This window comes from Chroicocephalus ridibundus, chromosome 9 (assembly GCF_963924245.1).
Source record: "Chroicocephalus ridibundus chromosome 9, bChrRid1.1, whole genome shotgun sequence".
In the NCBI taxonomy this organism is placed as follows: Eukaryota; Metazoa; Chordata; class Aves; order Charadriiformes; family Laridae; genus Chroicocephalus; species Chroicocephalus ridibundus.
The window spans coordinates 36,355,989-36,381,822 of NC_086292.1; the positions used below are offsets into that span (position 1 = coordinate 36,355,989).

Consider the following 25,834-nt stretch of genomic DNA (forward strand, 5'->3'; position numbering starts at 1 on the left):
TGCTTAGTGCCACATACTAATTCTAAAACAGATGTTTTCTCCTAATTGTTTTCTTTCATGAACTAACAGAAATACCTGAAAAATAGTTTTGAGTTACAGAATTAGAAATTCTATTGCTTTATCATTTTTTTTTAAGGTGTTTTTTTCAGGTGGCTTCATCGAGTCATGCAGTTTGTTCTAACGTAATCTAATTTAGGCACAGCACCAGCTAATCAAAGGAGAAATGTAAAGAGCTAGTGAAGAATGAATGGAAAACTCAGAAATTACTTAGTCTGCTCTCGACTGTGCGTGTTTCATTATAATATAACTTCAGAGTTTTTTGTGTAGTCACATTTAACAAAATCACAATCTAGGAAACTGTAATATAAAGGAAAACACAAACTGATGTGTGCTTAAGCAGGGGCATTAGCTGAGACAAGTCCTCTTTGCTTTCAGTACCTGTCCAGTTACAGCATGTTGGTACAAGTACCACCTTTTGTAACACATTCTGTAGACCAGGAAGTTTAGGGATCAGCAAAAAGGTAATGTTCTGTGCCTTCAACTGACTTATATTTGAAATGCTGAACATTGCAGCACTGAAAATCTTACAGCTTTACGCTGACATTTCAGCACTTGTTTGCCCATGTCACGATACAGTGGAACAACTGTATTTTAGAACATGGAAGTTCTCTTGCAGCTTTTGGTGAATTGAGGTTTGAAACGAGCCTCAAACTTCACATTTTCAGGTATCGTTTTCCTTCTACTAAATACAGACAATGAAATCATAACAATTGACCTACTTCACAATTTGTGATTTCCTTGCGGAGCAGCAAACAGTTCAGCTTACATCATTTGTTCTTAAGTAGTCCTTTTCTTTGTCCGGTTTAGAGAAAGTAAAACCAGTTTCCCTGATCAAAATGCAAATATTGGATCTGGATTTTGGTTTAATGCCAAAAAATCAAAAGAAGCAGGTTAAACTGTTGTTGCTTAAGTAAAAATAGAAAGCTACAGTTGGAAGAAGAGAAGTGACTCAGTAAGCAGTATGGTGATGGCAAAATAGGATGTCAGCCAAAACGCAGGAAGCAAGATGGGAACACCCAGATCAGTTTAACAGTCTGCATTTTACGCTCTCAAAGAGCGGTAGTTTCTGAGATTACTGCAGGAAGTTTAAATGGATTTAACTAGATTTTATTTCTGTACTCACTAAGCTGTTTGAAACTAAGTAAGTTTTAGCAAAATGCGAACTGCACGTTGTTTGGGGTTTTTTCCCAGTCTGGTTTTACGACCAGTCTCTTTTTGGTAACTTTATTTAGGGTAAAACTGCCTCGAGATTAGCTCTGGATGCCGTGCGAGGCATCCAGCAGAAGCGTGCGGTGGATGGGCAGTGATAGGCACAGAGCAGGGGAGTTCTGCAGTGCTGCAGTCTGGAGCGGAGCTGGCGGCACTGGTTGGTACTGATTGATTTTTATTGCTCGGAAGCTCCGGAGTAACTTCATCAGCTGCCATATAGCTGTGTCTTGATTTTTAAAAATATCCACTCACTTGTAAGATGGTGTGCTTTGTTTTGTTGTTCTAATTATAAACTGGCCTAACAACACAAAAGCAGGCGAATATCTTCCTATTCTCCTACCCAAAACAAAGTAGATCCTGCAGTTTTTTATAGCTTATACTCTATTTACTTTGAATAGCAGATATGAATCAATTCTAATATAAAGTTCCTATGCTGCTGTTTCCCACCTGATTTTTGATAATCAGATAGTGGTTCAGTTTGGTACCCTGGAAAAAGATAAGGAGACAGCAAGAGTAAGATGAGGTGCTGTGCTGCTCTCCTCATGTTTTCATAATGGCTGTCTTCGAGCTCAAAAACCTTAAGCCCTAAGAATCTAAGACAGGAGTCAATGTGAGGGGTAAAAATACCTGTATAGGAATATTCCTAAGATAAGGTGACTATCATAGTTCATTACATTTGCTTGAATTTAAGTAAACTTAACTAGTAGCTTGCTTCTTGATGCAAGTAGGCTATCTCATGACTTTAGCTCTTGATAGGTTAAATTATACTCAAACTCTTAATATTGCAAGGCTTTGGAAGCTTGTGACTTCAGATATAATTACGGGTTTGTAATACGCAGACGCAACATGACTGCTTGTTCAGAGAATCATGAATTTGAGGGGTTCAAGGGCAACTTTCTTTTGAAGTGAAGCGCAACGTGGCATTAGTTAACCAAAGCATCCGTAGGTGTTTCTAATTCCAGAAGAGAAGCTGTTACTCAAATGTTTACATTGTGTTTCATTTCCTTTACAGTAGTCTCTTGAATCCCTGCCTTACTCTTAAAATATGGAACTACCTTTAACCTACTTCTCGAAATAGCAAGATAATAAAACTTATTCAGAGTTGACTGTTTTGGGGGAAGGGCCAGAGAGCTTTTGCTGGTGTTTTTTACATGCAGAGCGGTGCCTTTGCTGGGAGGTGATGGGTTCTGAACGCTGACAGCTGCGTTTTCTCCAGCGTACCTGACTTTCCTGCCACGGGACTCTCAGACTGAAGTGTCTCCTTTCAGACTGCCTGTACTAAAAGTACAAAAAATAAGATCCAAGTACTTCAGCAATATTTTTAGTCTTTCAGAAAAATTGTAGCACATGAAAGAAGGAGAGAGCAGAGGTGGGCAACCATGCCACGGTGCCCGCTGGACAGCTGGGGTAGGGCAGGAGCAGGGCTTGTGTCAGCTGGGAATCCGAACAGCACACACCGCGCACTCCAAATTTTGTTTAGTCATTTGCTTACTGGGTATCACCTTTCTAAGAAGTGAAATAGAAATCTGATTGCTTTAAATTGGTGGCCTTCAAAATCCATTATGGATGCCTGAAGATTTTTCAGGGAAGGTCTGGACTGTTATAGAGCATATTTGAAGGCAATTATTAGTTGTTCCATGGACTGTCCAAGAAACTAGTAGTGGAGGTCAGGACTAATGGATGCTTCAAGTTGAACAAATTTGTCTTTCTTTGAAGAAAGGCCCCTTACCAAAAGGAGCTCTCTCCTGAAAAGAGAAGGACAAGCTTGGCAGATATTCCTGGTGTCCAGTGCAGTATGAAAGGTGCTAGGGCAATAAAAAAAAAAGTGGACTAAGAGAGATCACAGCTGTAGCAATGCCTGGTGGTGACAGGAGGGCAGAGGGCAGGAGGAGCTCTGCTGGAGCCATTCACTGCCTCGCTGTCCCCGGGCAGGACAGGGCAGCAGCTTGCAGATGTATCTTTTGGTAGCCCCTGGCGCACAATGGGTTACGTGATACTGAATGTCTTTGTTTCCTGTCCAAGCCTAGAAAATAGATTAAATGCTCTTCTAATACACACATTTCAGGAAAACATTTTCTGTAATTACTACAGAAAATGCTGCGATAGGAAAGGGAAGGGAGTTGGTCCACACAAGCATGACCTAGTTGGGAAAGGAGTCAGCTGGGCACCATGAGATTAACTGAAGTTTTGGTAGAGTCCTTGCGCTACAGTTAATTGGATTTGGGACTCGTTAGTACCACATGCCTAACTTCCATAGATGTTTTAGGATGTGAGCCAATTTAACTTTTGGGGGGAGACTTGAATTCTTACTCCTTATTCAAATGCTCCAGTGATTGTGCACATGTGTGTAATGGACAGGAGAGGGCAAGGATTTGAAGACTCTCTTGGTGACATCCCTGGTTAAATGGGCTTTCTGTTTGTCTAGAAGATGTAGAAAATCAGTCTTTGTTGAGGTTGGTATGTGCAAGAGACAAAGAAAGACAAAATGCTGCGCCTCCAGGTTTCAGTTCTCCAGTATTGTGTGTTTTGGTTTATGTGTAGTAACTTCAGCCTAAATTTGTATTTTTCTCTTTTTCCCTCCTAGAGTAGTCTGACATTTGCTGCTATCTCTTGTGACCACCTGGTCAATAAACTTTAGTTTCAATGTATTGATTAAAGGGCTGTAGTGCCTTGTTACTTTAATTCCTATGTACTTGTGTCAACTAACTGGACTTTTTGCTATTTTAAGGGGAATAAAACCCAGACACTGCTGGGATGTATATTTATGCTATATACCAGCATGTTGCATTGCTAGAGATGAAGCAGAATAATAATCATATTTGTACAGTCAGATTATAGGATTGAGGTTATTCTATGCACAATATATGATGTGTGTCTTAGGGCTGATTCTTAAACAAAAGCAAACAGTTACAGCACACACACAGTAAGACTTTTTTTAACTAAACACTGAGTTTGCTGTTTCTATAAATGTCTTTCTACCCTTGTCCTCGATTACATCAACTTGCATCATCTGTGTCTGTTGTATAGGAACAATTACCAGCCTTCTCAATATTTATAGGGGTTTTTTCTTTTATGAGAACTCTTAGAAGTTGCTAAATGATATAGAAATCTAGTGGAGCTAAAAGAAGTCAATATGCCACATGAACTTTGTAGGAAAATGTATTTCTCAATATCTGCTGCTATTCGTGCTTTAAGTTTTTATTTTCTTTTTTTTTTAAAGTCCAAATACCTGGTTTGTTACATTGCTCACAGAATTTTAAAGTGTTTGCCCTGACTTTATAATGCTGTTACGGAAAGAGTACCATTTCCTAGTTCAATACTGGCTGTTTATCATCCTTTAACAAGATGCAGTTTTTATTTTGAAACATCATCGTGTTTTTGTAACTGCAGCCAATACAAATGGTCTCTCTAGCTAGTTGGGTCTCCTCTTCCATCCTTAAGGCAAGAAACTGGCTGCTTCTGAAATAATAGGCCTGATGTTTGCAAATTGAACTTAAAAGTAAGTTTTATCTGTTTATGTAAAGTAATATTGTATATGTATTCTGAATCTTGAGTAATAATTATTTCAGATTTGTTTACCTTGCTTTATTCACTAGATCTTGCTTGTTTACTAGACTCACTGAATCTTGCATTTGGACATGCTTAATCTGTCTGAGGCTTGTTACGTCAATTTATGATACCTATCTGTGAAGACACTGAGCATTTTAAGTATACAATATAAGCTTTGGTATCAAAATTTTTTAAAGCAAAAAAGGTTTTTTAACTGAATCTAAACAGCTCAACAGAAGCATTCAGGCCATAGGATTTATCTGTTGTGTCAAGTCCAGACACTTTTGATGAAATATGGATTCTTTCTAAAAAAGAGAGACAAATAATAGAAGGTCTACTGCTTCACATGGTATGCTGCTAATGTTAATTAAAGGGCATGTCTATTTTACTTGCCATTTAAAATTCTCTAGTGTAAATTTTCAGGTGTCGAATCTTACTGTGGATGTTTCTGTTACAGTAAGAAGGTGTTTGAGAGAGGATCTGTCTGCATAGGCGCATGCAGATCTTGATCAAGCTCTTTAATTTTTTTCTTTAAAACTATAAATGTTTTTACATATCGTAACTAAAGATAATTTCTCTTACACATTTTCTTAAGGATGAATTCCCCTTCTGTTTAGTCTGCTAAGTAGACTATTCTTGTCTGTTCTTGAGGCAATTCTTGTTTAAATTAATATCGCTCCTGCTGAATACTTTCTAGATTTTTGTAACTTCTATGTCAGAGTAGCAAAAATACTCCAGTAGTGATCCTTCCCGCTGTGGCTTTCTTAACGTTACCATGGCCTTTGGACATACAAAGATGAGCATGATGCTTGTGTTAGCAGCAAGATAATGCTGCGATTATTTTTTTTTTTCATCAGCTGTAATACCCAAATCCTTTTCAGACTCTTTCCAAATCCCATTTTCCTATCCGTAAGTATGCCTTGCCTATTGTTCACCGGACTTTTCAGCTGAAAAAAAAAAAAAAAATAAATTGCAGGTGCCTAATTTTGTAGGTGACTCATATCACTACCTAAGTGTCTTGTCCTCTCTGTTATTTACCACTCCTTTAATCTTTCATGCACCCATTATTAGTCATTTTCTGCCATCCGTCAGATGAATGACCGTTTTAACTCATGCCAGATGATGTAATGTATCGTTCACGTGCCGTATGGGGTCCTCCCGGGTAATTCATCTATCCTCTGCCTTTTCTTCTGCCTGAGGGCAGGCAGTGCCCAGATGAATTGTCCTGGCAGCACCCTGTTCTTCTGGGGCCGAAGTCCCTTCCCAGTGGGGGGGTGCTCCACAGGGCGGGGGGCACCAGCAGCTGTTTGGGAAGAGCCCCTTCCCCGCTTCCCACCCCGGAGGATGGAGCCACAGGACTCCAGCGCCTGGCACCTTTTCCCAGCAGATGTGGCGTGCACGGTGCGGGTCAGGAGTGCCATGCCACTGGCCGTGTGTGCCATGGACAGATGGGGCTGCACACCGGGAAGAGGGTCCCGGTTATAGCCCATCCCTGCCACCCAAAGCAGCTGTGTAAGTGCATTGCTTTAAAAAGAGGGAGAAAAATGAGTCCGTAAAGATGAGGCCTCCTGTGCAGCGAACTGAGTGTCCTGGCAGTGGGCTGACTTCTCTTATTTACCTTACGTAGATCCCTCAAAATGGGCTGTAAGCCCTGGGGTCCATGCGGTACAAGCCTGGGCTAGGCAAATACGTACATGCAAAAGCTAGTTTTACACATTTTACAATTTGCATATGCAGGTAATTGCATGTTTAATTGGAGCTTTTGTTTCATGCATCCCTTCTTGTATGGATCTCTCAAGTCTGTCTTGCAGTGTTTGCCAAATGCTCTGCTATTAGGGAATGAAGACAAAAAAGACTTCTGAATTCTTTTTTTTTTTTTTTAACAAGTGGAAAGGTATTTTATGCATGGTAATCAAAACATGAACAGAAATTAACTCTGTCCCTGTGGCAGTTTTGTTTTGGTGGATGACACTGGACATTTAAGCTAAAATTGTGAAGGTGTCATGTGGTTTTGTTCCCCTAAAGCATACAAATAAAGAACCGCTGGCAGCCTTGCCTCCACCTGCTTTTTTTTGCTGCTCTTAAAATAAACTTTGAAGTGAATGTATTTTAGCTTTCTTGGGAAAGAGATTTTTCTGTAACCTCTCCAGTAACTAAATCATTTTGAAACTTAAGTGTTTCCAAGCAGAGAGGGGAATGACACAATCTGGTTGTACTTGAAACTGTTTGAATGATGTGTGACATCCTCGTGATGAGGGAGGAGGAGGAGGAGAAGGGTGTTCTACAAAGCACCATAAACTCCAGGGACTGGTGCATCCTACCTCTGTGGGAATCAAGTGTGCCAGGGTAATTCATGAAGAGCGATGCCAGCTGCTTTTTTCTCTGCGGAGACTTGTTGAGTTTTAATTCTTTGCACAAGTTTAGACTGACCATGGTATAAAACAATGAATACTCCATATGTTCCTTGGGAATCTTTCCTATGTGTTAATGGTAACTAAAAATGGACCTCTCAAGTAAGCCTTGCTCTCAGCAGGAGGGACTCGCAATAAAAATCTTCAAGAACATTGTGTCCCACTTTTTCTAATAGAAGTAAATCTTTCTATTTTTTTCTTATTCAATTTTTAATGTATTTTATGACGTATTGTGGCTTCTCTTTCTGTCTGTCACATGATACTAACGATGCCAACTCATACTGCCATCAGACTTCTCCCACTAGAGCCCAGGAAACCTTTTTTCTTTTATAAAAGCTGTGATCCAGCTGTGGTTCACCATACAAAAAGTTGTTTCTCAGCACCGCTGAAATCTGGTGCAGTGACCAGTTACTACACGAAGCTTTCTTTAGAGTATTTCTGATTTTGTCTGCTTGGCAATATTGTCAGATGAAGAAATGTTTTGTGGTGATACAGTGACTTGAGCCTTATGGGGAGTGCAGCCAGCCTGATACAAAGATCCACCTCCCATAGCTCTTGTTTTGAGCGTAAATTGAAACAAACTGCTGGGTCAGCAAACAGTTAAAAGCTTGTTATACAGCTGATGTCATTATTTTTTGTCTTTTTGAAATGACAGATACTTTGGATGAATACTTTGAGTATGAAGCTGAGGAGTTCCTGGTCTCCTTGGCCTTGTTGATCACCGAAGGTCGAACGCCCGAGTATTCGATCAAGGGCAGAACAGAGGGCTTTCATTGCCCACCGGCACAATCAAGTCAGCCGCCAACAACTAAGCATGAATGCAGCGACAAACTGGCTCAGGTATGGTGGTACCTGTTTCATTTTAAGTGTCGTGGCATGCATCCTTGCTGCCGTGATTAAAGTCAGCTGAGAATCCCGTGGTGGATTCACAGTTAAGCATGAATAACAATTGCTTTCTGTCAGTCCCACATTTAAACAAGTGTGTAATTCAGTATTGTACTAATAATAGATCTGTCCTTAAAATGAGAGATCATTAAGCCTTTTATCCTTGAACATGAAATGCTGCACGACTACGTGAATGCAGTACCTATTTGAGTCTTTATTATGCAAATGGAGAGCGCTATACTTGGCATTGTTGGTCTGGGGTTTTGGGGTTTTTTGGTTTTTGGTTTTTGTTTTTTTTTTTTTTTGAGAAAATGTAGGCTGACTTGGCTAACTTTTTGCTTTTCCAGGTACTGTTGAAAAGTTAGTGATCCAAAAATCGCGAGTGCATAAAATCTAGTTAGTCTATTTGGGAGTGAGGTTGGAGCATCCCATCTCTCAATTAAAAGTTCCTAAGGACTGTGTCAATTTGTTATTCATGCGGAAGTTAGCCTGCTCCAAGACACAGAATTTATAAAGATACCGCTTGAGTATGTCCATCCAAGAGGATGATTTGTGGAGAGAGAAGTACAAAGTAGCAAAGTGAGTGGTTGGAGAAATGTATGTTTATGAGCTCTTGTAATTTTCTACAGAAGTTGTTCAAATGGCAACTGTAAAGGATTTGTTAATTATTTTTCATTTAATAGCTCCAGAATCTTATCTCTGATTTGGTGAAACCTAGTTTACAGAATTTGACCCTTACCCTTTTCTAGTACTTTGGAACATGTTTTTAAAGCAGATTTAAATCTGGCTAGTAATTTTATGACTTGCATATGTTGACATTTTTTCTTTCCCTCAGTGTCGTCAAGCCAGGCGAACCAGATCTGAGGTTATGCTACTGTGGAAGAACAATATTCCAATCATGGTAGAAGTGATGCTACTTCCAGACTGTTGCTATAGTGATGAAGGGCCCACCACCGAGGGGAATGATTTAAATGATCCTGCAATCAAACAAGATGCATTGCTATTAGAAAGGTGGATTTTGGAGCCAGTTCCTCGACAGTAAGTTGTATATTAGGATTAGATGATAGTTGCGAGAACCTTGTCATATTTAAGTCCTTAAAGTAATCGGTTAGTGGTTTTGAACCGGCCCTTTGCCATGAGGACTGATCTAAGAAAACCACTATTTACCAGTGAAATCTAAGTATCTTTTAATCTTAGTCTTCCTGTACTCATATTTTCTGCAGTGTACCTTGTGCAATGCAGAGTATGAAAAGTTCCTAGCTGAAAATGGTCATTTTTATACATTATTTATTATGTTAAATTGTTATAAAGTATCGTGGATAAAACCAAATCAGACTCTGTAATCTTCAAGATGTTTGAGGAGTTTCATTGTTTTGCTTGATTCATCTGTGTTTTATCTTCAGAATAAAGACCTGAAAATGTCCTAGTTTTAGTAGTTCTCTGTGTATATTCTTAGCAACATCTATGTGTTTCTCTGAATACGTTTTAGGAGCGGAGATCGATTTATTGAAGAGAAGACCCTTCTATTGGCCGTTCGCTCTTTTGTTTTCTTCTCTCAGCTAAGCGCGTGGCTGAGTGTTTCACATGGTGCTGTTCCCCGAAACATTCTGTACAGGTACGTCTGGGGTGGAAAAATACTTGTTTGCTGTTCGCAGCTTTTTGCAATTTGACTTAAAACCATTCTCCCCTCCTGTTTTCCTATTTGCTTTCAGAAGGTGCCACGTTGTTGCCCCAGCACTTTAGCGGTTGTATAGGATTCGTATACTTCGCAAAGAACAGCAGTTGCTGGTGTCTCTTGCGTTTTCTTAGGCATTTGTGTTATGAAGTAGGTAATTAAAGACTCTTCATTTAGATACTTCTGTAAATGCCCTTCTGTATTGTTTCAGGGTGAGCGCTGCAGATGTGGACTTGCAATGGACGTTCTCCCAGACACCCACTGAGCATGTCTTTCCCGTTCCTAATGTTTCTCACAATGTGGCCTTGAGAGTCAGCGTCCAGTCCTTGCCCAGACAATCGAACTACCCAGTTTTGACCTGTAGTATTCACACCAACCTTAGCTTTTACGAAAAGCGAATGCAAGAGCGTAAGTTACATCAGCACAGCGATTCCAGTGTGGCACAGCAATGCAGTACCTCCAGTCCGCAGCGCTTCTGTGGGAAACAGACATGGACAATGACACCTGAAGTCCTACTTAATGGAAAAAAGACACCTGAATTTACTACATCGATCAGAAATTTAAAACTTTATCCTTCTAATGGACTTGGATCTGACTTTGGAGCGTCTCAGTCTAAAGTTCAGTGTTATAATGCTACAGCAGACAATAAGACACAGTCTCATGAAACACCTGTGAGAACTTTTAAATCCTTTTCTCTGGTTGATTCCCGTGTTTCCAATAGTCATTGCTCTCATCAGCCTACGGGAGAAACCAATCCTTTGATAGGCTCTTTACTTCAGGAGCGACAAGAGGTCATTGCAAGGATTGCTCAGCACTTGATTCACTGTGATCCAGCTACTTCACCAGTTGTTGCTGGACGTCCATTCAACATGCATGAAAACAGCTCAGCAACACCGAAAGCTTTTCGGAGTACTTACGAAGAGGAAAACTTGCCAAGAAAAGGCAAGGAGACCTCCCCTGTTTCTACTGCCAACTTAGACAATGCAATACAAGAAGATGGCGGTGAAGGCAAAACTAGAGCAATACCGGAGGTCCCACTGCTCGATGCCCGTGTTCCAGCGAACCACTGTGGCCGTCAGTTGGCAGGAGAGAGTAATCCCCTGATCGATTCTCTGCTCCAGGAGCGGCAGGAGGTGATAGCAAGGATTGCCCAGCATCTGATCCATTGTGATCCAGCTACTTCTCATGTCACTGGCCGTCCATTCAAAGTGAATGAGACTAGCCCAGTTACTTCAAAAATTTTCCGAAGTACATATGAAGATGAAAATTTGCTGAAGAAAGGCAAGGAACAGTCTTCTGTTTCTTTTGCTAAATCTGATTTTTCTTTGTCAGAAGACAGCAGTAAATCAAGGACAAAGACACCTGATACTCCTATCAGTCCTTCTAGGTTTGATGGAGAACTGAAGTCTTCTCTGAAACTCCAAGCAAGAAGAAAACTAGTTTTAGCAAAACCCAGTGAAGCTGTCCGAAATGCATTTCATCAGACTTCAAATAAAACTTCCCATGCATTTACTAACATTCACACATCATCATCATCATCATCACGTGTTAAAGAAAATAAATCTGAATTGCCAGATAAATTGGAAACGATACATTCTGGTTATGCACAGAAAGACCAGATAACCAACAGAATTAAGCAGTGTTCAAATTTCAGCAGCATTGATGAACAGATTTGCACAAATAAACTCAAAGAAAGAACTGTTGTTAGTGAGAACAATGGCACAGACAGTTTTAACAATTTACAGATAGATAAATGCAGAATACTTGAAGGTACAAAAAAAGCAACTGTGATGCAGGTATCTGACTGTTTGCACAAAAATGAGCTCAAGTGTTTAGATAAAGACTCAAAAAAACCAAATATTTATGAGCAAAACACTCAGCTTATTAGTATTGAAAATTATTTAAATAAAGACCATGACAGTTTCAAAAACAAAAACAAACAAGATAAAACGAAAACTGCACATGATGAGAATGAAGACCCCATAGGCCTCGATTTCCAAAGCACTTCTCAAAGGAAACCTACAGAAGACGGCGTAGTTAAGTGTGAGCGGCTGAAGAACCCAGATGTACAGGTAAATACATAGAGAAAGAGACCAATTCCTATAGCTGCACTTAGTGACATAGCTTGTACCCTCTATCTGCTAAAGGACCGATAGAAAGAGGGGTCTAAGTCTGACTTCATAGGAAGCATCATGCTACTGTTGTCGTCTTGGTGGTCTGAAGTAACATTTGACCAGTAGTGCCTCCCCCATACCTTCTTAATTATAAGTTTAACGTTGAGAACACTGTCTGATTCTGCTCACCGTGAGAGCATTATGAACGACAGTTTCCATAGGCAGTTAGGCATCCTTTCTTTTTATAAATATATCGGTGTCTGAATATGGTAAGCGTTCTCTTTAGAGAGCAGTCTGTGTGATTGTAGATTGAGTCAAGGGGAATTTATACTGAATATTTCATAATATGCTCATGTGGTGCAGATCCCTCTGGTTCAGAAGTCTTCTCCGTTATGGCCAGCAAAGTGTTATCATGATAAGTCATTGAAATGTCCCATTGATATCTTAAGTAAATTTGTTTTGCTGACAGAAAGCACCACCTTCGTCTCTAAAACACACAAATACATGGCGGAAACATAATTTTCGATCCTTGGATGGAACTTCAACCAAGGCTTTTCATCCCAGAACTGGATTGCCTCTTCTATCAAGTCCCGTAAGTTATTGTTGAAATTATAACTTACCTTTTAAATGAGAAAAGAAGTATTTTGTTCTTTTAATATCTGTGTATGGTAGAAAATTTGACAGATTACCTAGGTGAAGTATGTGTGTTTACTTCCAGTGTCAGAGTGAATACTCTTGCAAGTGGAAATTTGAGAGTTAACACTCAAATGAAGTTGAACAATAATTCTGGAAAAGAAAATATTAGAGGTAGTTATTGAGATCCTATCAAGATTAACAAAAGGAGGTGACATTAGAAAATTCAGTGGCAAAAAGGTTGCTTTGGTGCTATTTTGGAGCACAAAAGCAAGCATTTTGAAGATTAGTGTTTTAAGTGTAAGCTAACATATTTTGTCATTTTGAAGTTTTTGTGTGAGTTATTAATACCTGATTGCCTATTATTCCAAAGCTTTTGTTTCTGTGAACAGTTTGTACCATATATTCTTCAGCGATCAGGGATGTCATTGAATGACTAAGTGATACAAAGCTGCTGTGATAAGACAGAAAGGCATTGGGGAAGCGTTACAGTTCTTGGTATGTTGTTGGGGAGTTCTAAAGAAAAAGGCAGCCCCAATTAAAGCTACTGAAGTAATGATGTTCTGTAATCAACATGTGATATGTTTTATTCTTCAGTGCTTCTAAACACTGTCAATATTTTTAGGGCACTTAGATGGGAATTTTTATAGCCTGTTTATTACTAATGTTCTGTACCATTCCAAAGAGACATCAGTCTCTTGAATGAGTCTTTATTTAAGTACTTCCCGTTAATCAGAATTTATGGTCTTGTCATTTATAATTTTAGAATTTTCTTCACTAAGTTTAGAACGTATAGGAATTACTCTCTTCTGCTCTGTTTTGTAATTTTGTAATGTCATGAAAATTCTTGGCAAATTTGTGCTTACTTGGCAAAATTGTCCTTACTAGAGGTACAGTTTTCAAATTAGCATCTTCTTTCCCTCTTGAGGTTCCTCAAAGAAAAACACAGTCTGGGTGCTTTGATCTGGATTCATCACTGCTGCAGTTGAAATGTCTGTCTGCAAGAAGGTGTGTTTTATTTACCAGAAATGTTAAGAATTTTGGGGGAGGCATAATGCCTGTATGCATACACACCTGTATGCAACAACGAAGCATGTTGGCAAAGACAAAAAATGTGTGCCTTTCAAAATAATCCTTATTTTGAAATAAGGCTTGGAGCCGAGGTACCCCAGGGGTCTCCAGGTTAGCGTGGCTCTGGAGCTGCTGCCGGGACAAGCTCTGTCCCATGCAGGGGTAGGTATGCCGTAAGATACACTTGCCTTTTCAAACAGAGAAGATACTAATTGTTGATTTTTCTTCAAATCTGTGTTATTTTTGTGTTATGTTTTGTTCTTAGTGATGAACGGGTTAAGCATTTTGCCTTCACTTATTCAGAGAACTTAACTTTTAAAAGGGACTGACCATGACGTTTTATACATTAATGCATGTAACATAAACAGCTTTTAGTATGGTAGTTTGATGTTGGAAACCTCAGAATATGAGACAAAAATATCTGCATACAAGAGAAAATAATCTGATACTTTGGTTCCTGCTAATGGAGTTAATGAACAACCTAAATTTTTATTGTCTTTATCCCTTGTAATGTAAAACTTGTGAAAGTACTTTTTGAGTTAACTAGAAAATGTTTTGCTGACGTATTAAAAAGCAATGTTCAACTCTTACTTCTTTAGGACAACATTTTGTAATACAGTAAGTAAATGATTCTTTCTAGAGCTGTTTATACCCAGAAGACAAAAGCAAATGTGTTTATCCTTTATATTTATTCTGTCTTTTTTTTTTTTTTTAATAGCCCACAACAATGTATAAACAGAGACAGTGATCCAGAGAGCCATGGGAAACCATTTCTAAGTTCTAGCGCTCCACCAGTAACAAGTCTCAGCCTTCTGGGAAACTTTGAGGTATTGCATATTCTCTAGAATTCTTGTGGTATTTTTGGTATTCTTCTGTACTGCTTTTAAAAGTACATTACTGTGAATAATTCCAGCCTGATTACAGTGTAAAAGTTCATAATTACGTTGAATAAAATTTGTTTTAATTTCCAGCTGTAGAGGCACATATTTTATGTCCCAGACGTCTTCTGTCTCAGAGATTCAGATACAATGAGTTGCTTGTAACTTTTATTTCCCACTGTCGTAAAGTTAGGAGGTGTTCTGTTGGCTTAGATGAGATTTAACAACCCATAATTGTTCACATTTATAATGCATTTACATAGAAAAAAGAATTTACATTTTCACTCTTAAAGTCTACTTAATATGTCACAAAAGCTGTGTTAAATCAGTGTAGTAAATAGAACATACTTGTAGTGTAGCCTCCAGCTTTTCACTTCATGTAGCATATCAAATAGCAACAACTAATAGCTAGTGTGTTAATGGGTTGTATCGTACTCCATATTTGTGAAATATGGAGTGAATATGTTGAGGAAAGTTACAGATTCTAGATTATTATTTTTTTTTCAGATAGTATATATCAAGGAAAATCATGCATAGATGCTGCTGCAATAAAATTCTCTGGGGGCTTTTGCACCCGTTTCAGTAGGATGGAGACTGGATTTGGATGACGCTTTCTCTTAAACCACTATCATCTTGCTGAGTGTTCCACTCTTCATCATAATTTTTGCCTCAGTGTTGATTTTTGGCAGGTTGCCTTACGAAAGACCCAAGTTCCTACATAAACTCGTTTCCCTTTTTACTGCTTAGTTTTGCTATGTTTTATTTGAGGCATTCCCAACCTAAGCTGTATGTGTTTTTGTTTGTCAGGAGTCTGTCCTGAATTTTCGCCTAGACCCGCTGGGCGTGGTGGAGGGTTTCACAGCAGAAGTGGGAGCAAGTGGAGTCTTTTGTCCCACGCACATGACTCTGCCAGTTGAAGTGTCGTTCTACAGCGTTTCAGATGATAACGCGCCCTCTCCTTACATGGTAAGTGTGTGCTTGGATTTATTTTAAATAAATTCCGATCGGTGGAGGTGAAGAACAAGAGCTCGGTGAGTAGAGGGTTCGGGAAGTAGGGATTTGCAGGGACCTGGGTTATTTTCAACTGCTTGTGGTGGAGTTCTCCTGTCCCTTCGTCCTTTCCCTAACTAGTGCTTCGCTCCCATTGCTCTGCCCCACCATCCAACTACTCTCATCTTGGGATATTGAACATATTTGTCTCCCTCCACATTGGAGTGGTCAAATCCCACCATCTCTTTTTATCCATCTAACTTAAAATAGGCAGTGAGGCAATGGCTGGACTTAATGGGATACATTTTGTTGTCCCAACAAGCAGCTGCCTGGGCAACTAACCTCTCTGCCAGCAAGTGGCTTAAGTGCAGGCCAAGGTACAATTGCTGGTGGAGACCTTAAAGTCAGAAGCTATTCAGCCCATTCTTTTAGAGTAAATACCATCTGAGCTAGTGTGACAGGCGGCACTCTCACAAGCTGCACGGTTTGCTGATGTTCGCACCGACACGGAATTTGTGTTCTCGGTATCCGTGTGCTAATTCTGTTCCACATTTCTGCAATGACAGCATGGTTTTTGGATGTCTAAAAGTGTTTCCTTGTAAAAAGCAAAAGTTGTCTTGTATGCTGGCATTGAATCAGGCAGCTAGATTTGTTCTGAACACCTGTTAAGGAACCTCAGTGTTACTTGGGTGACAGATCTAATTTTTAGAGGGTTTCATATATGTATTTCTGTCAAAAATATGGTAAGTAGTCTGTTTAAACATGTAATTGAACATCTAATTATCCCAATGTTTAGATTTTAAATTCATAGCACCTAACCATATTTCTGACCTTCTGTTTTTTAAAAGTATTCATAAAATGAAATGGCTTTGTAAGTTAAGTTTGAGTAATAGAGTTTAAACTTGTATATGTCTTCTCTTAACCACTACAAAGAAGTATCTATTTTGCTTTCAACTTTCTGGATTATTGCACATGATTTTCCAGGAGGTGAAGGGATTCTGATTTTCCTCAAATGGTTAAAGCAGCATTGCTTATTTTCCTAGCTGGGTTTCATTGTTTCAGGCTTTTCCACATGCTCTAAACATGCTATTATGGCTGAGTCTCCCAGGATTAATACAACCTTTGTGGAGTGCCTCCATCATCAGAAACATTGTTTTCTGTTTGCATAGCTAGTTTCCCTGCTTTGGGTTCTTTTTTGTTGTTGTTGTTTGGGTTTTTTTTTTTTTTTGTTAAGCCCAGTGCAGTGGGGTCCAACAGTTGTGCTGGGCAGGTAAATCAAACGTGTGCTCCAGGGCAGCACCCTGAGGGTGGCCTCAGCAGTGTTACAGCCCTGTGGGGGACGTGGGGGCCCTGCAGATCCCAGCTGGTACAAAAGCAGATGTCGTCATTGCTAAAGTTTGGGTTAGAATGGAAGATGAAGTGCATCTGCTGCCTTTGAAAAGCAGAAATCAGTTCTGTGAGATTTGGAGTATTATTGGTGCAATTGTAGGTGATATAAAAATGGAAAGGAAGACGCAAATCTTCCATTCTGACTTACAAGCCATTTTGAAAAGAAAGCTCTGTTTTGCCATAGCTCCATGACTGCTGGTTGGAAGACGTGGAAACCTGGATCTTGTTTCAGGAGGAACAAGGATCTGCCAAAGTATCTGTCAGGACCCTACTGTTGATTTCTAACTGCCTCTTAAATGCATTGCCTTCCCTATTTTTAGTTTTTATACATTCTTGATTGTTTTTTCAAATAAATACAATTACATGAATTGAATATTTTGATTTGTCTGTATCTCTCCCTGTGAACTAAATGTGTGTCTTTGTTGTTTTTTTTTCTAGGGTGTAATTACTTTAGAGTCCCTTGGTAAAAGGGGTTATCGGGTACCGCCTTCAGGAACAATACAAGTGGTACGTACTCAGCAGATAAGGGTGCCTTGTAACCAGTAATGTCAAGAAAGTCATGCAGAGGAGATGAGGTTATTGGAGATGAGCATGAAGCTAGCAGTGGAAATGTGCATCTCTGTAGGTACTGTAGTTATTCAAAGTAGAAATCTATGTGTAATTTGTGGGACAAAAAATGCTCCCAACCTTTGAACCCATCTGTGCTGTGAAGAGATTTAAAATTAGTTACTGAAGATACAGAACAGATGCTGTGGCTTTGAAGAAGTAATGTAGAAGTAATTAGGCCACAGTCCAAATTCTGAAATCCTTCTAAAGGGATTAAGATTAAATACTCAGTTGTATGTAAATTTTGTAACATCTTAACACCACCTATTTTTTGTAATAAAACCAGAAAGTAAATCACAGTCATTGCTTAGAACGAACAGTCTGCCTCTTTCATTTTAGAACCCAGTCCAGGGTAGGTAACGCATTGGTGATTTCAGGTTTAAAAGTGGAGCCCGCCACTGTGCTTCCTGGGAGCGTATCGTGTCTAGGAAACAGTGCAGACAAAAAGCTGACTGGAAAAATGAACAAAAATGGGGATGCAGGTTAGCAAATTGATAGTAGTCATATACCAGTGTCTCATTCAGATTAGGTTGTGTTTAGTATTATATTTAAAAATGGGAATTGCTAGTAGCTGAAGTGTTGAAAAACAGAAAAACTGCACGTTTTTACCTAAACGTTTCTGTATGGCACCAGAACAAAGTGCATCGAGGATGGTGACTATTTTATTTTGGCAGGTGGAGTTTGTTTTGGTTTTTGGTTGGGTTGTTGTTTTGTTTGTTTTTTTTTTTTTTAATTTGTCATCTCTAAAGAGTATTGTATTGAACTCTTTGTCTTTTCAGACCTTATTTAACCCTAACAAAACTGTGGTGAAGATGTTTGTGGTGATCTATGACTTGAGAGAAATGCCAGCTAATCATCAAACATTCCTACGGCAAAGAACTTTTTCTGTTCCTGTGAGACGAGAAATCAAGAGAACTGTCAATAAAGAAAATAGTCAACAGACTGAAGAAAGGCTACTACGCTACCTCATACATCTGAGGTAAGCTCCTCGGACTTAAAAAAACCCCACACAAACAAAAACACAAAAAATGAGTACCTGCCAAAATTTATCTCATGATTTCTTTCTTTAAGCTAGACAGTAGAGGAGGAAAAGCTAATAAATAATTAGGATTCTGCTTGGGAGAAACAAAGTTAAAATATAAAGTTCTTTCTTGGCATTGAAGTATGTTGTATAGCCTTGTAAAGCTTAATTCTGTTCTTAGCAAGATTTAGTTCTGGCTGGATCAATTTACTTTTTTTGAGGTTACAGGAAATAGTGCGGATGTTACATTGGCAAAAGCCAAAACTAAGGATCAATGTAGAGGTGGTGCCCAGTGTCGTACAAACGTGCCTCTTCACCAGAATAGCTTGTAACGTGAAAAGCGTTCTGAGTTACTCCTAAAAATATAGTGTTTAATGCTAAAAATGTAAATACCTGTTTCATCATGCAATACCACTGATAATGCCTTTCACTTTATAAAAACATTCACACAATCTTCCTTAAATGATTTACAAAGCACTGCCTGAAACCAGGTACTCTGCTGCTGCTCTGGGGATGTTCTGGAGACTGCAGTTTGAAACAGGAGGAATGGTGGATACTCTGTCCTTCTGCAGTTTGCAGACTTTTGCCCGCATTGTTGTAGTAAACGAACCAACATCTGTGCAGACCCAGTGCTTTCATTGCAGCCCATGCAAACCCAACAGCAGCTGACATTCTGAAGCGAGCAAGCAGAACAAAATCAAATCTCCTGCACTTCCTTCTCTAACCTGTTGTAGAATTACTTCTGATACATATTCTTTTCCCTATTTAGTGGCATTGATTTCTACCCGGCAAACTTCTGAAACACAACTTTGTCTATGGCAGTGATTCCAGGCCAAGCTTTCCTGTTAAATGAAAGTTGACAGTGATAAAAAAATATGTGTTGGTTTACTGGAGTGTGAAAATAGCATCACGATGAGGCTGTTGAACTGTGTTTTCATTCTGAATTTTAGCCTGGATTGAAAGTCATCCTTTCAGGCCACAGTAACTTGCCATGTCTAACTTAAGCACCTTCTAAAAATTTTCTTGCGGGGTAAATTCTGAAAAAGAGTGTGTAGCCCAAATAAAAGGCTCTATTTGCTTGCAGTGTTGATCTAACTGATGCAGAGGAACTGGGGGCAGGCATCAGCTCGAGGTAGGCAAAAATCTGTGGCCAACCAGCTCTGGCACACAGGCATGAAGAGCAGCAGACTTGTCCCCCCTTTCAGTTTCTGCTTTAATTTAGTTTGTAAATTTTTTTTTTTAGATCAACGCAATAATTACTTTTATTTGAAGGCAAACCTGTTTTCTTCTCAGTCTTTTATAGCTAGAAGTCTTCTTTCATGAGTTTCCTGTTTCTGATACCTGCTGAGAGACAGAAATGTAGCAGTTCTGATGCTCCTAGTTTTGAAATACCTGTGCAGTTTAGCTCAGCTTTCAGACCTCTGGTGGGGATCCACTTATGGATTTATAATGTGTAATTGGAAATGCATCTATTTATGGCTGGAAAAACAAACTGTCTGAAAATTATGATGCTTAGCTGCTTACTTTGGAAAGTGAGTATCTGCAGAGTATGACAGAAGTTTTTTTCTTCAGAGATGAACCCAAACAGTGGGTCCTTTCTCATGATGGAAGAGCTGCAAAACGCCTCGAAATATTACAGCCGTTTATGTTGATCTGTCTTGGTAGTTTATTATACAGAGTACTTCAGATTTTACAAAAGAAAGACCCAGTTGTCAATCTAGTAGCCTTCTTTACTAAAGATGGATTTTAATTAGGAGAGCTTAAAATGCCTTAGTAGTATAATAATTCATATGTAAGTTTGTTTTTAAACTTCATTTACAAAAGCAGAAATGTTTCCTCAAACACGTTTTACTGAAAACTTATATACAAACCTAAAAAAATTAAAGTATTGTTTTCTTTGTCACTCAAGTTGGCTTAGAACAGCCTTTCGGTTTTAGTTGCGGTAGTTGTTGAAAACAAGCATCTTAAGCTCACATGTTGAAATTTTGCTCAAAAAAACAAATGAAGTCACCAGCAGTAAGCTGCATTGTGGTCGCATCTGCTTGCGAGGCCTTAATCACAGTTGTCAGCACTCACATTATGAAAGCTTCTTTTCAAGTGGTAATTCAGCAAAAATGCTTGCATAGGTCTGGAACTTAACATTGGCAGCCAGATTTTCTACAACGCTCTTGTGAAGTGTCAGATTTATTGTGTATGCAGCTTCTGCGTGCAGTTTTGTACGTTGGAGATACCATTCCATATGCCATTAGACTGTATTTGTACCCACAGCTACAGACGTGAAATGTAGCTTGCACGGACGGCAGAGCTTTATTCACTATAAGAAACTCAAGCGTTGCACCTGCAGTTTAAGTCATTCCATGAAGATGCTTTGGGGATAAATTTGTTGTTGCGTGTGAAGCAGTGATTTTTTTTTTTTGCATTGTAATTAAATCTACAGGAGCATACGAGCTGTGAGTCCAGCTCTGCTCACGCCTCCTTTCTGCCCAGTGTTGGGAGGGTGACGACCATCAGCCCTTTCTAGGTCACATTCTGGCACCCCTATAAAAGGCAATTAAACAGTTAACCTGCCCACAGCTCAGCGTTTTTCAAGTTTTCAAAGCTTGGTCAACAGCTTTACTACTGACATACTGCCTCTTTTAATTGCATGGAGCATAATTGTTGTTACTTACCAGCTAAAGAGGGGTTGTTAGTGAAGGCTAGGTAGAGGGTAAGCTTGAAACTGGTAGTTAAAAGTAGTGATTCCTCAAGCTGTTGAGAAACTTTTTTTAAAAAAAATGTTTTCCTAATGTGGCATATGATACGTTTATTGGTGGAAGCTGAAGATACCTGCGATTACTGATTCACTAGTTGCTTTTTGATCTTTCTGATCTCTCAGCATTTTTCCTAATCTTGAAATTTGTATCCTTGTCCTAATGATTTTAACACAATCTATAAAGTCTGTAAGTATAGTCTTTTCCACTTGTAAAACATACCTTGCTACATATGTTTTTGTGATCATCCTGCTATATCCTGTTTCTGTGGCTTACTCTGTTCTTTGTGAATTTTGATGTCCAATAAAATATATATTTTTGTGCTCGTATTTGTCATTTCTTCAGTAATGCTTATCACTTTTTTTTCTTCTGCCAGACTTTCTACCTCATCTGATATTTGTGTGTTTAAGCCTTCCTGTATTTGTCTATTGATATTGTTCCTAGGAAACCATCTGTCAGAGACCTCTGTTGCATTTTTCTTGATTCCTTTACACAAAACTACTGGAGCTGCCACAGTTCTGGAGCCAGTCCCATGCAGACCACTCCATCACCACCCCGCAAGGGTGGATGTAATGGCCGTCTCTTGACTATTCCAATGTATTTCCATGTATGAAAAGCAACATTTCTAAATGTCAGTTACTATGATAAACATTTCTGAAAGAAAAAAATTAGGTGATGGAAGCAGAGATGAGAAGAATTCCCCAAACTCTGCTGCTGTGCCCTACTCATCCTCCTTCAATCTTTGTGAAGTGTCTGGCTCAGAAAAGCCACATTACAGGGAAGCGTTATTTACTAGGCAAAGAGTGTCTTGCAGGATTCTCACTAATGGAAAATAGTAAGCTTGAGAAGTTTAAAAATAGACCTTGCTAATTATTTTGTGATAGATCTATGTGTAAAATGGGAATTGAGCTCTACTTTATGATGATGCTTTAAAAACTAGATCTCTCTCTTCTATATGAATTAACTTCAATCGTACTTTTGCTGCAAGAGATCTTTCAATGGAATTTTTCATTTTAAAATGTCTAATGAGCTACATGCTGAATTAACTGTTTGTGGTGTTCGGCTTGTCCCTTGCCTCTTTCACTCTTCCTTCTTGTGCTCGCCTCCAGAATCTTCTCTGAAGAAAGAATCTCTTCCCCTTTGCCTACCAGGTAAAGGGCTTTCACACTGACAGCACCAAGCAAATAAGTAGTGATGGATGGGAGCTCTGTGGGGGCCAGTAGGAGTGTTCTGCTGGACCCCCCCACACTTTTAATGTCCTTGACAGCTGTATCTAGGAAAGCATAATTTTCCTTTGGCTGTGGGGGTGACTACAGGCTATTCTGCATCACTGGTCTGAACAAAACGGTGGCACAGAATCTGTTTCTACAACCTGCCTGCCCCAGAGGATGAAACCTTCATGGATCTTCAGGCTGAGAGAGCTGGGGTTGTTCAGCCTGGAGAAGAGAAGGCTCCAGGGAGACCGTAGAGCCCCTTCCAGTACCTGAAGGGGGCCTATAAGAAAGCTGTGGAGGGGCTGTTTGCAAGGGCACATAGTGATAGGACGAGGCGCCATGGTTTTAAACTAGAGCAGGGTAGGTTTAGATTAGACATTAGGAAGAAGTTCTTTCCAATGAGGGTGGTGAGACACTGGCACAGGTTGCCCAGAGAGGTGGTGGAGGCCCCATCCCTGGAGACATTCAAGGCCAGGCTGGATGAGACTCTGAGCAATCTGATCTAGTTGAAGATGTCCCTGCTCACTGCAGGGGGGTTGGACTAGATGGCCTTTAAATGTCCCTTCCAACCCAACACATTCTATGATTTTATGATCTTCAGTAGTTGTCGGTCTTTCTCCTGCCTCTCAGAATTTCAGTCTGATTATGGCTAGGTTTATTCTAGAGATACTACTTTTGCTTCAGTGGGGTCAATGAGTAAATGCTTATTAAAAATCAGTGCAAATCGTAAGGCCTGTGATAAGTGTGCACTGCGCTCTCAGCATTTGTAATGGTATAATTTTGTCATTACAATAGCAATAGCTTTTCTGTTTCTATTTCTATTACAGTAGCAATAGGTTTTCTCCCTTACGGTGGCATAGTGATAGTGACATTCAGTTGCCATAAGCAATGCTCCTTAGGCTCTCCTGCCTTTCGTGGTTGAGGGAAGGAAATTAAGGAGTTGTGCCAGATGAAGACTATAGAATACAGTTCTCTGAAGCGCAGATCTGGTCGGTCTCTATCTATAGTTGTTAAATCTCAGGGAAAGTGGAACTGGCACATTCCTGGCAGGTTTGGAGGTCATGAATTAAGCTGTTTAGCCACAGCATAAAAGATAAATGGGCCCAGAAATTGGCCACTTTTTACTCTGGTGATTGGGCCAGTGAACTATAGTCTCTTTGAAATAGCTCCGTATTTCTGTGTGGAAAACTTGTTTCTGTCTGCCTGCAGAGACCTGCGTACCTACTGCTTCTTGAGTGGGACTGAAATTTGGCGTGTGGTACAAAGCTGTAGTAAACTTTTTGCTGGTACATTCATAGAGAGAGCAATGAAATCTGTCTGTATGATAGCTAGCACTGAAATATATCTTTGATAAGTATCCATGCCTTTGTTGATATTTGAACCTTCCCTTTTGTGTATGCTTAGGCCACCCGTTGGGCATTTTTGGGAGTGCTCACTGAAGAGCACTTTTTGCCTTTCGAGATTGCTGAGAACTTTAATCGCCAATGTACGTAATGGCAGCGTGAACTTCAACTATTCCATGCCACTTCCAAAGCTGTACACTGCATTGGTGCTTAGGAACAGAGCCTTTAAATGCCAAAGGAAACAAAGTAGAATGGAAAATGTGAGGTGGTTATTTCTTCTTCCATTTTAGCTGCGTAATTTTCTATGTTCAAATGTTTTTTGGCCGTAATCTCTTAAAGGAATGCATTTAATTCAATAATATTTAAAGATGGCTCTTTTGTTTTAGGTAATACAGATATTTGTATCTTTTCAGGTTCCAGAGTTCTAAATCTGGAAAGATCTACCTCCACAGAGATGTAAGGCTCCTATTCTCTCGGAAATCCATGGAAGTTGATAGCGGCGCTGCATATGAACTCAAATCTTACACTGAATCTCCAACAAATCCTCAGTTTTCACCAAGATGCTAGCAAACAATGGCAAACTAAAGTATTCGTTTTACTGTTGATTACTCCTTGCAAGTGAAGATCAGTAGAGATGACAGTATAAAGTTAAGTCTGTAAAGGAATGAAAATAGCGCTCAAGAGAGAGAAGGTTCTTATGTGATCCTGGACCAGTTTTTAAAAGGTTTCTGGAATGAGCTTTGTGTATTCCAAGTAGACTGGAAACATACTTAAATCTAATCTTTTTGTACTGTTTAAAACCACTTCATTGGATGTGTTGCAATAGCAAATTCCCAAGTTAGTTTAGTGTTTACACTTTTTATTTTATTTTTCAGTTATTTAATATTTAATGTTTCATTTAATACTCAAGTGATGTTTGTCTTTAGTGTTCTAATGTAGCATAAATCCTATGTAAAATCATACTATGTATTTTTGGCATTAATATTGAAATCTGAAATATATACAGATGTCTTTAATCTGTGTGATGTTTTAAGTGATATTCATTTAAGTTATTGAAAATGGGGACACCAGGTGAATTTCCATAACATTTCATACTATGCAAGCATTTAGCTTTCTTCTTTTTTTCTCTTTAATGGTACCGTTTTCCTTTTTTTCTCATGTACAGATTCAGTAATACCCTAGTGCAGATTTATTTGCTTACTCATGCATTCAGATCATTGATTTGCTTCATATTTTGCTCCCTCCATTTCTTTCTTTCCTTAAGGGCCACTTTCATTTTGCTTTCTGCTCCTAGTTTTTCCTCACATAAAATTCCCGCCCTCCCCCATTTGATTTCTCAGATTGTGTTCAAGGATGTACTGTGCAAACAAATTAGTATTTATATCTTAAATATATGCAAAAGCTATGAAACTTGTACTTTTTGTTTTATTTTTAGATAAGGAGGATCTTCATGTAATCCTAAATATTTTTAATAGGTCAATTCCATTTAAGCCACTAGGTGGCCGCAGGAAGTTTTACTAGAAATGCTACATTGGGCATATAAATATTTTCCAATATGTATGTGTATTCCTAAAACAAAACACAGTCAGGTAAACAGTTTATGCTAAGTGTTAAACTGTGTAACTGAGAGAAATAAAGTTAGAATCATTTGATTATATTTGAGGTATATACTTAATAATGAACATGAAGCTTTACAATGTTTGCTGAAGATTTCGGAGTTTCTCAACTGCCTTACCTTGGTTTGTGTTCTTCTTTACATCGCTGTAGGTTTTCAGAGTGTCAGTAATATGAAAGGTGACCTTCATATCTGGGAGTATAACACACTTATCTGATGAAGACTCTGGAGAAGGAACGAATGTGCATTTTGTATATTCAGCACTGCCCTTAGATGAGAGGAGAAGTCAGTGTATCGTGACATCTCCAGGAAGCCTGCCAGGGAAAGTAAGGGAGACCAGACTTTCCAGATGATACTTATCAACTACCTGGTACATTCAAATGACTGTTGCTCCAGAAGGGCAAAGCTCAGATATTACTGA

The 25,834-nt window shown here is 39.1% G+C and overlaps 1 protein-coding gene across 4 annotated transcripts in view; it reads left to right on the forward strand.

Moving 5' to 3' along the window:
• Positions 1-25,455, forward strand: part of ATOSA (atos homolog A) — a 51,973-nt gene extending 26,518 nt beyond the window's left edge. For 3 of the 4 annotated variants that reach the window (XM_063345422.1, XM_063345423.1, XM_063345421.1), the window contains exons 2-12: positions 7,885-8,069; positions 8,950-9,152; positions 9,604-9,729; positions 10,001-11,861; positions 12,373-12,495; positions 13,465-13,544; positions 14,326-14,434; positions 15,293-15,451; positions 17,303-17,371; positions 18,250-18,449; positions 24,212-25,455. In XM_063345422.1, the coding sequence (XP_063201492.1) occupies positions 7,885-8,069; positions 8,950-9,152; positions 9,604-9,729; positions 10,001-11,861; positions 12,373-12,495; positions 13,465-13,544; positions 14,326-14,434; positions 15,293-15,451; positions 17,303-17,371; positions 18,250-18,449; positions 24,212-24,365 (3,269 nt within the window). In that variant the 3' untranslated portion in view covers positions 24,366-25,455. Of the gene's footprint in view, positions 1-7,884; positions 8,070-8,949; positions 9,153-9,603; positions 9,730-10,000; positions 11,862-12,372; positions 12,496-13,464; positions 13,545-14,325; positions 14,435-15,292; positions 15,452-17,302; positions 17,372-18,249; positions 18,450-24,211 lie in introns of those variants that run through there. The other variant, XR_010072414.1, reaches the window with a different exon arrangement.
• The last annotated feature ends 379 nt before the right edge of the window (positions 25,456-25,834 follow it).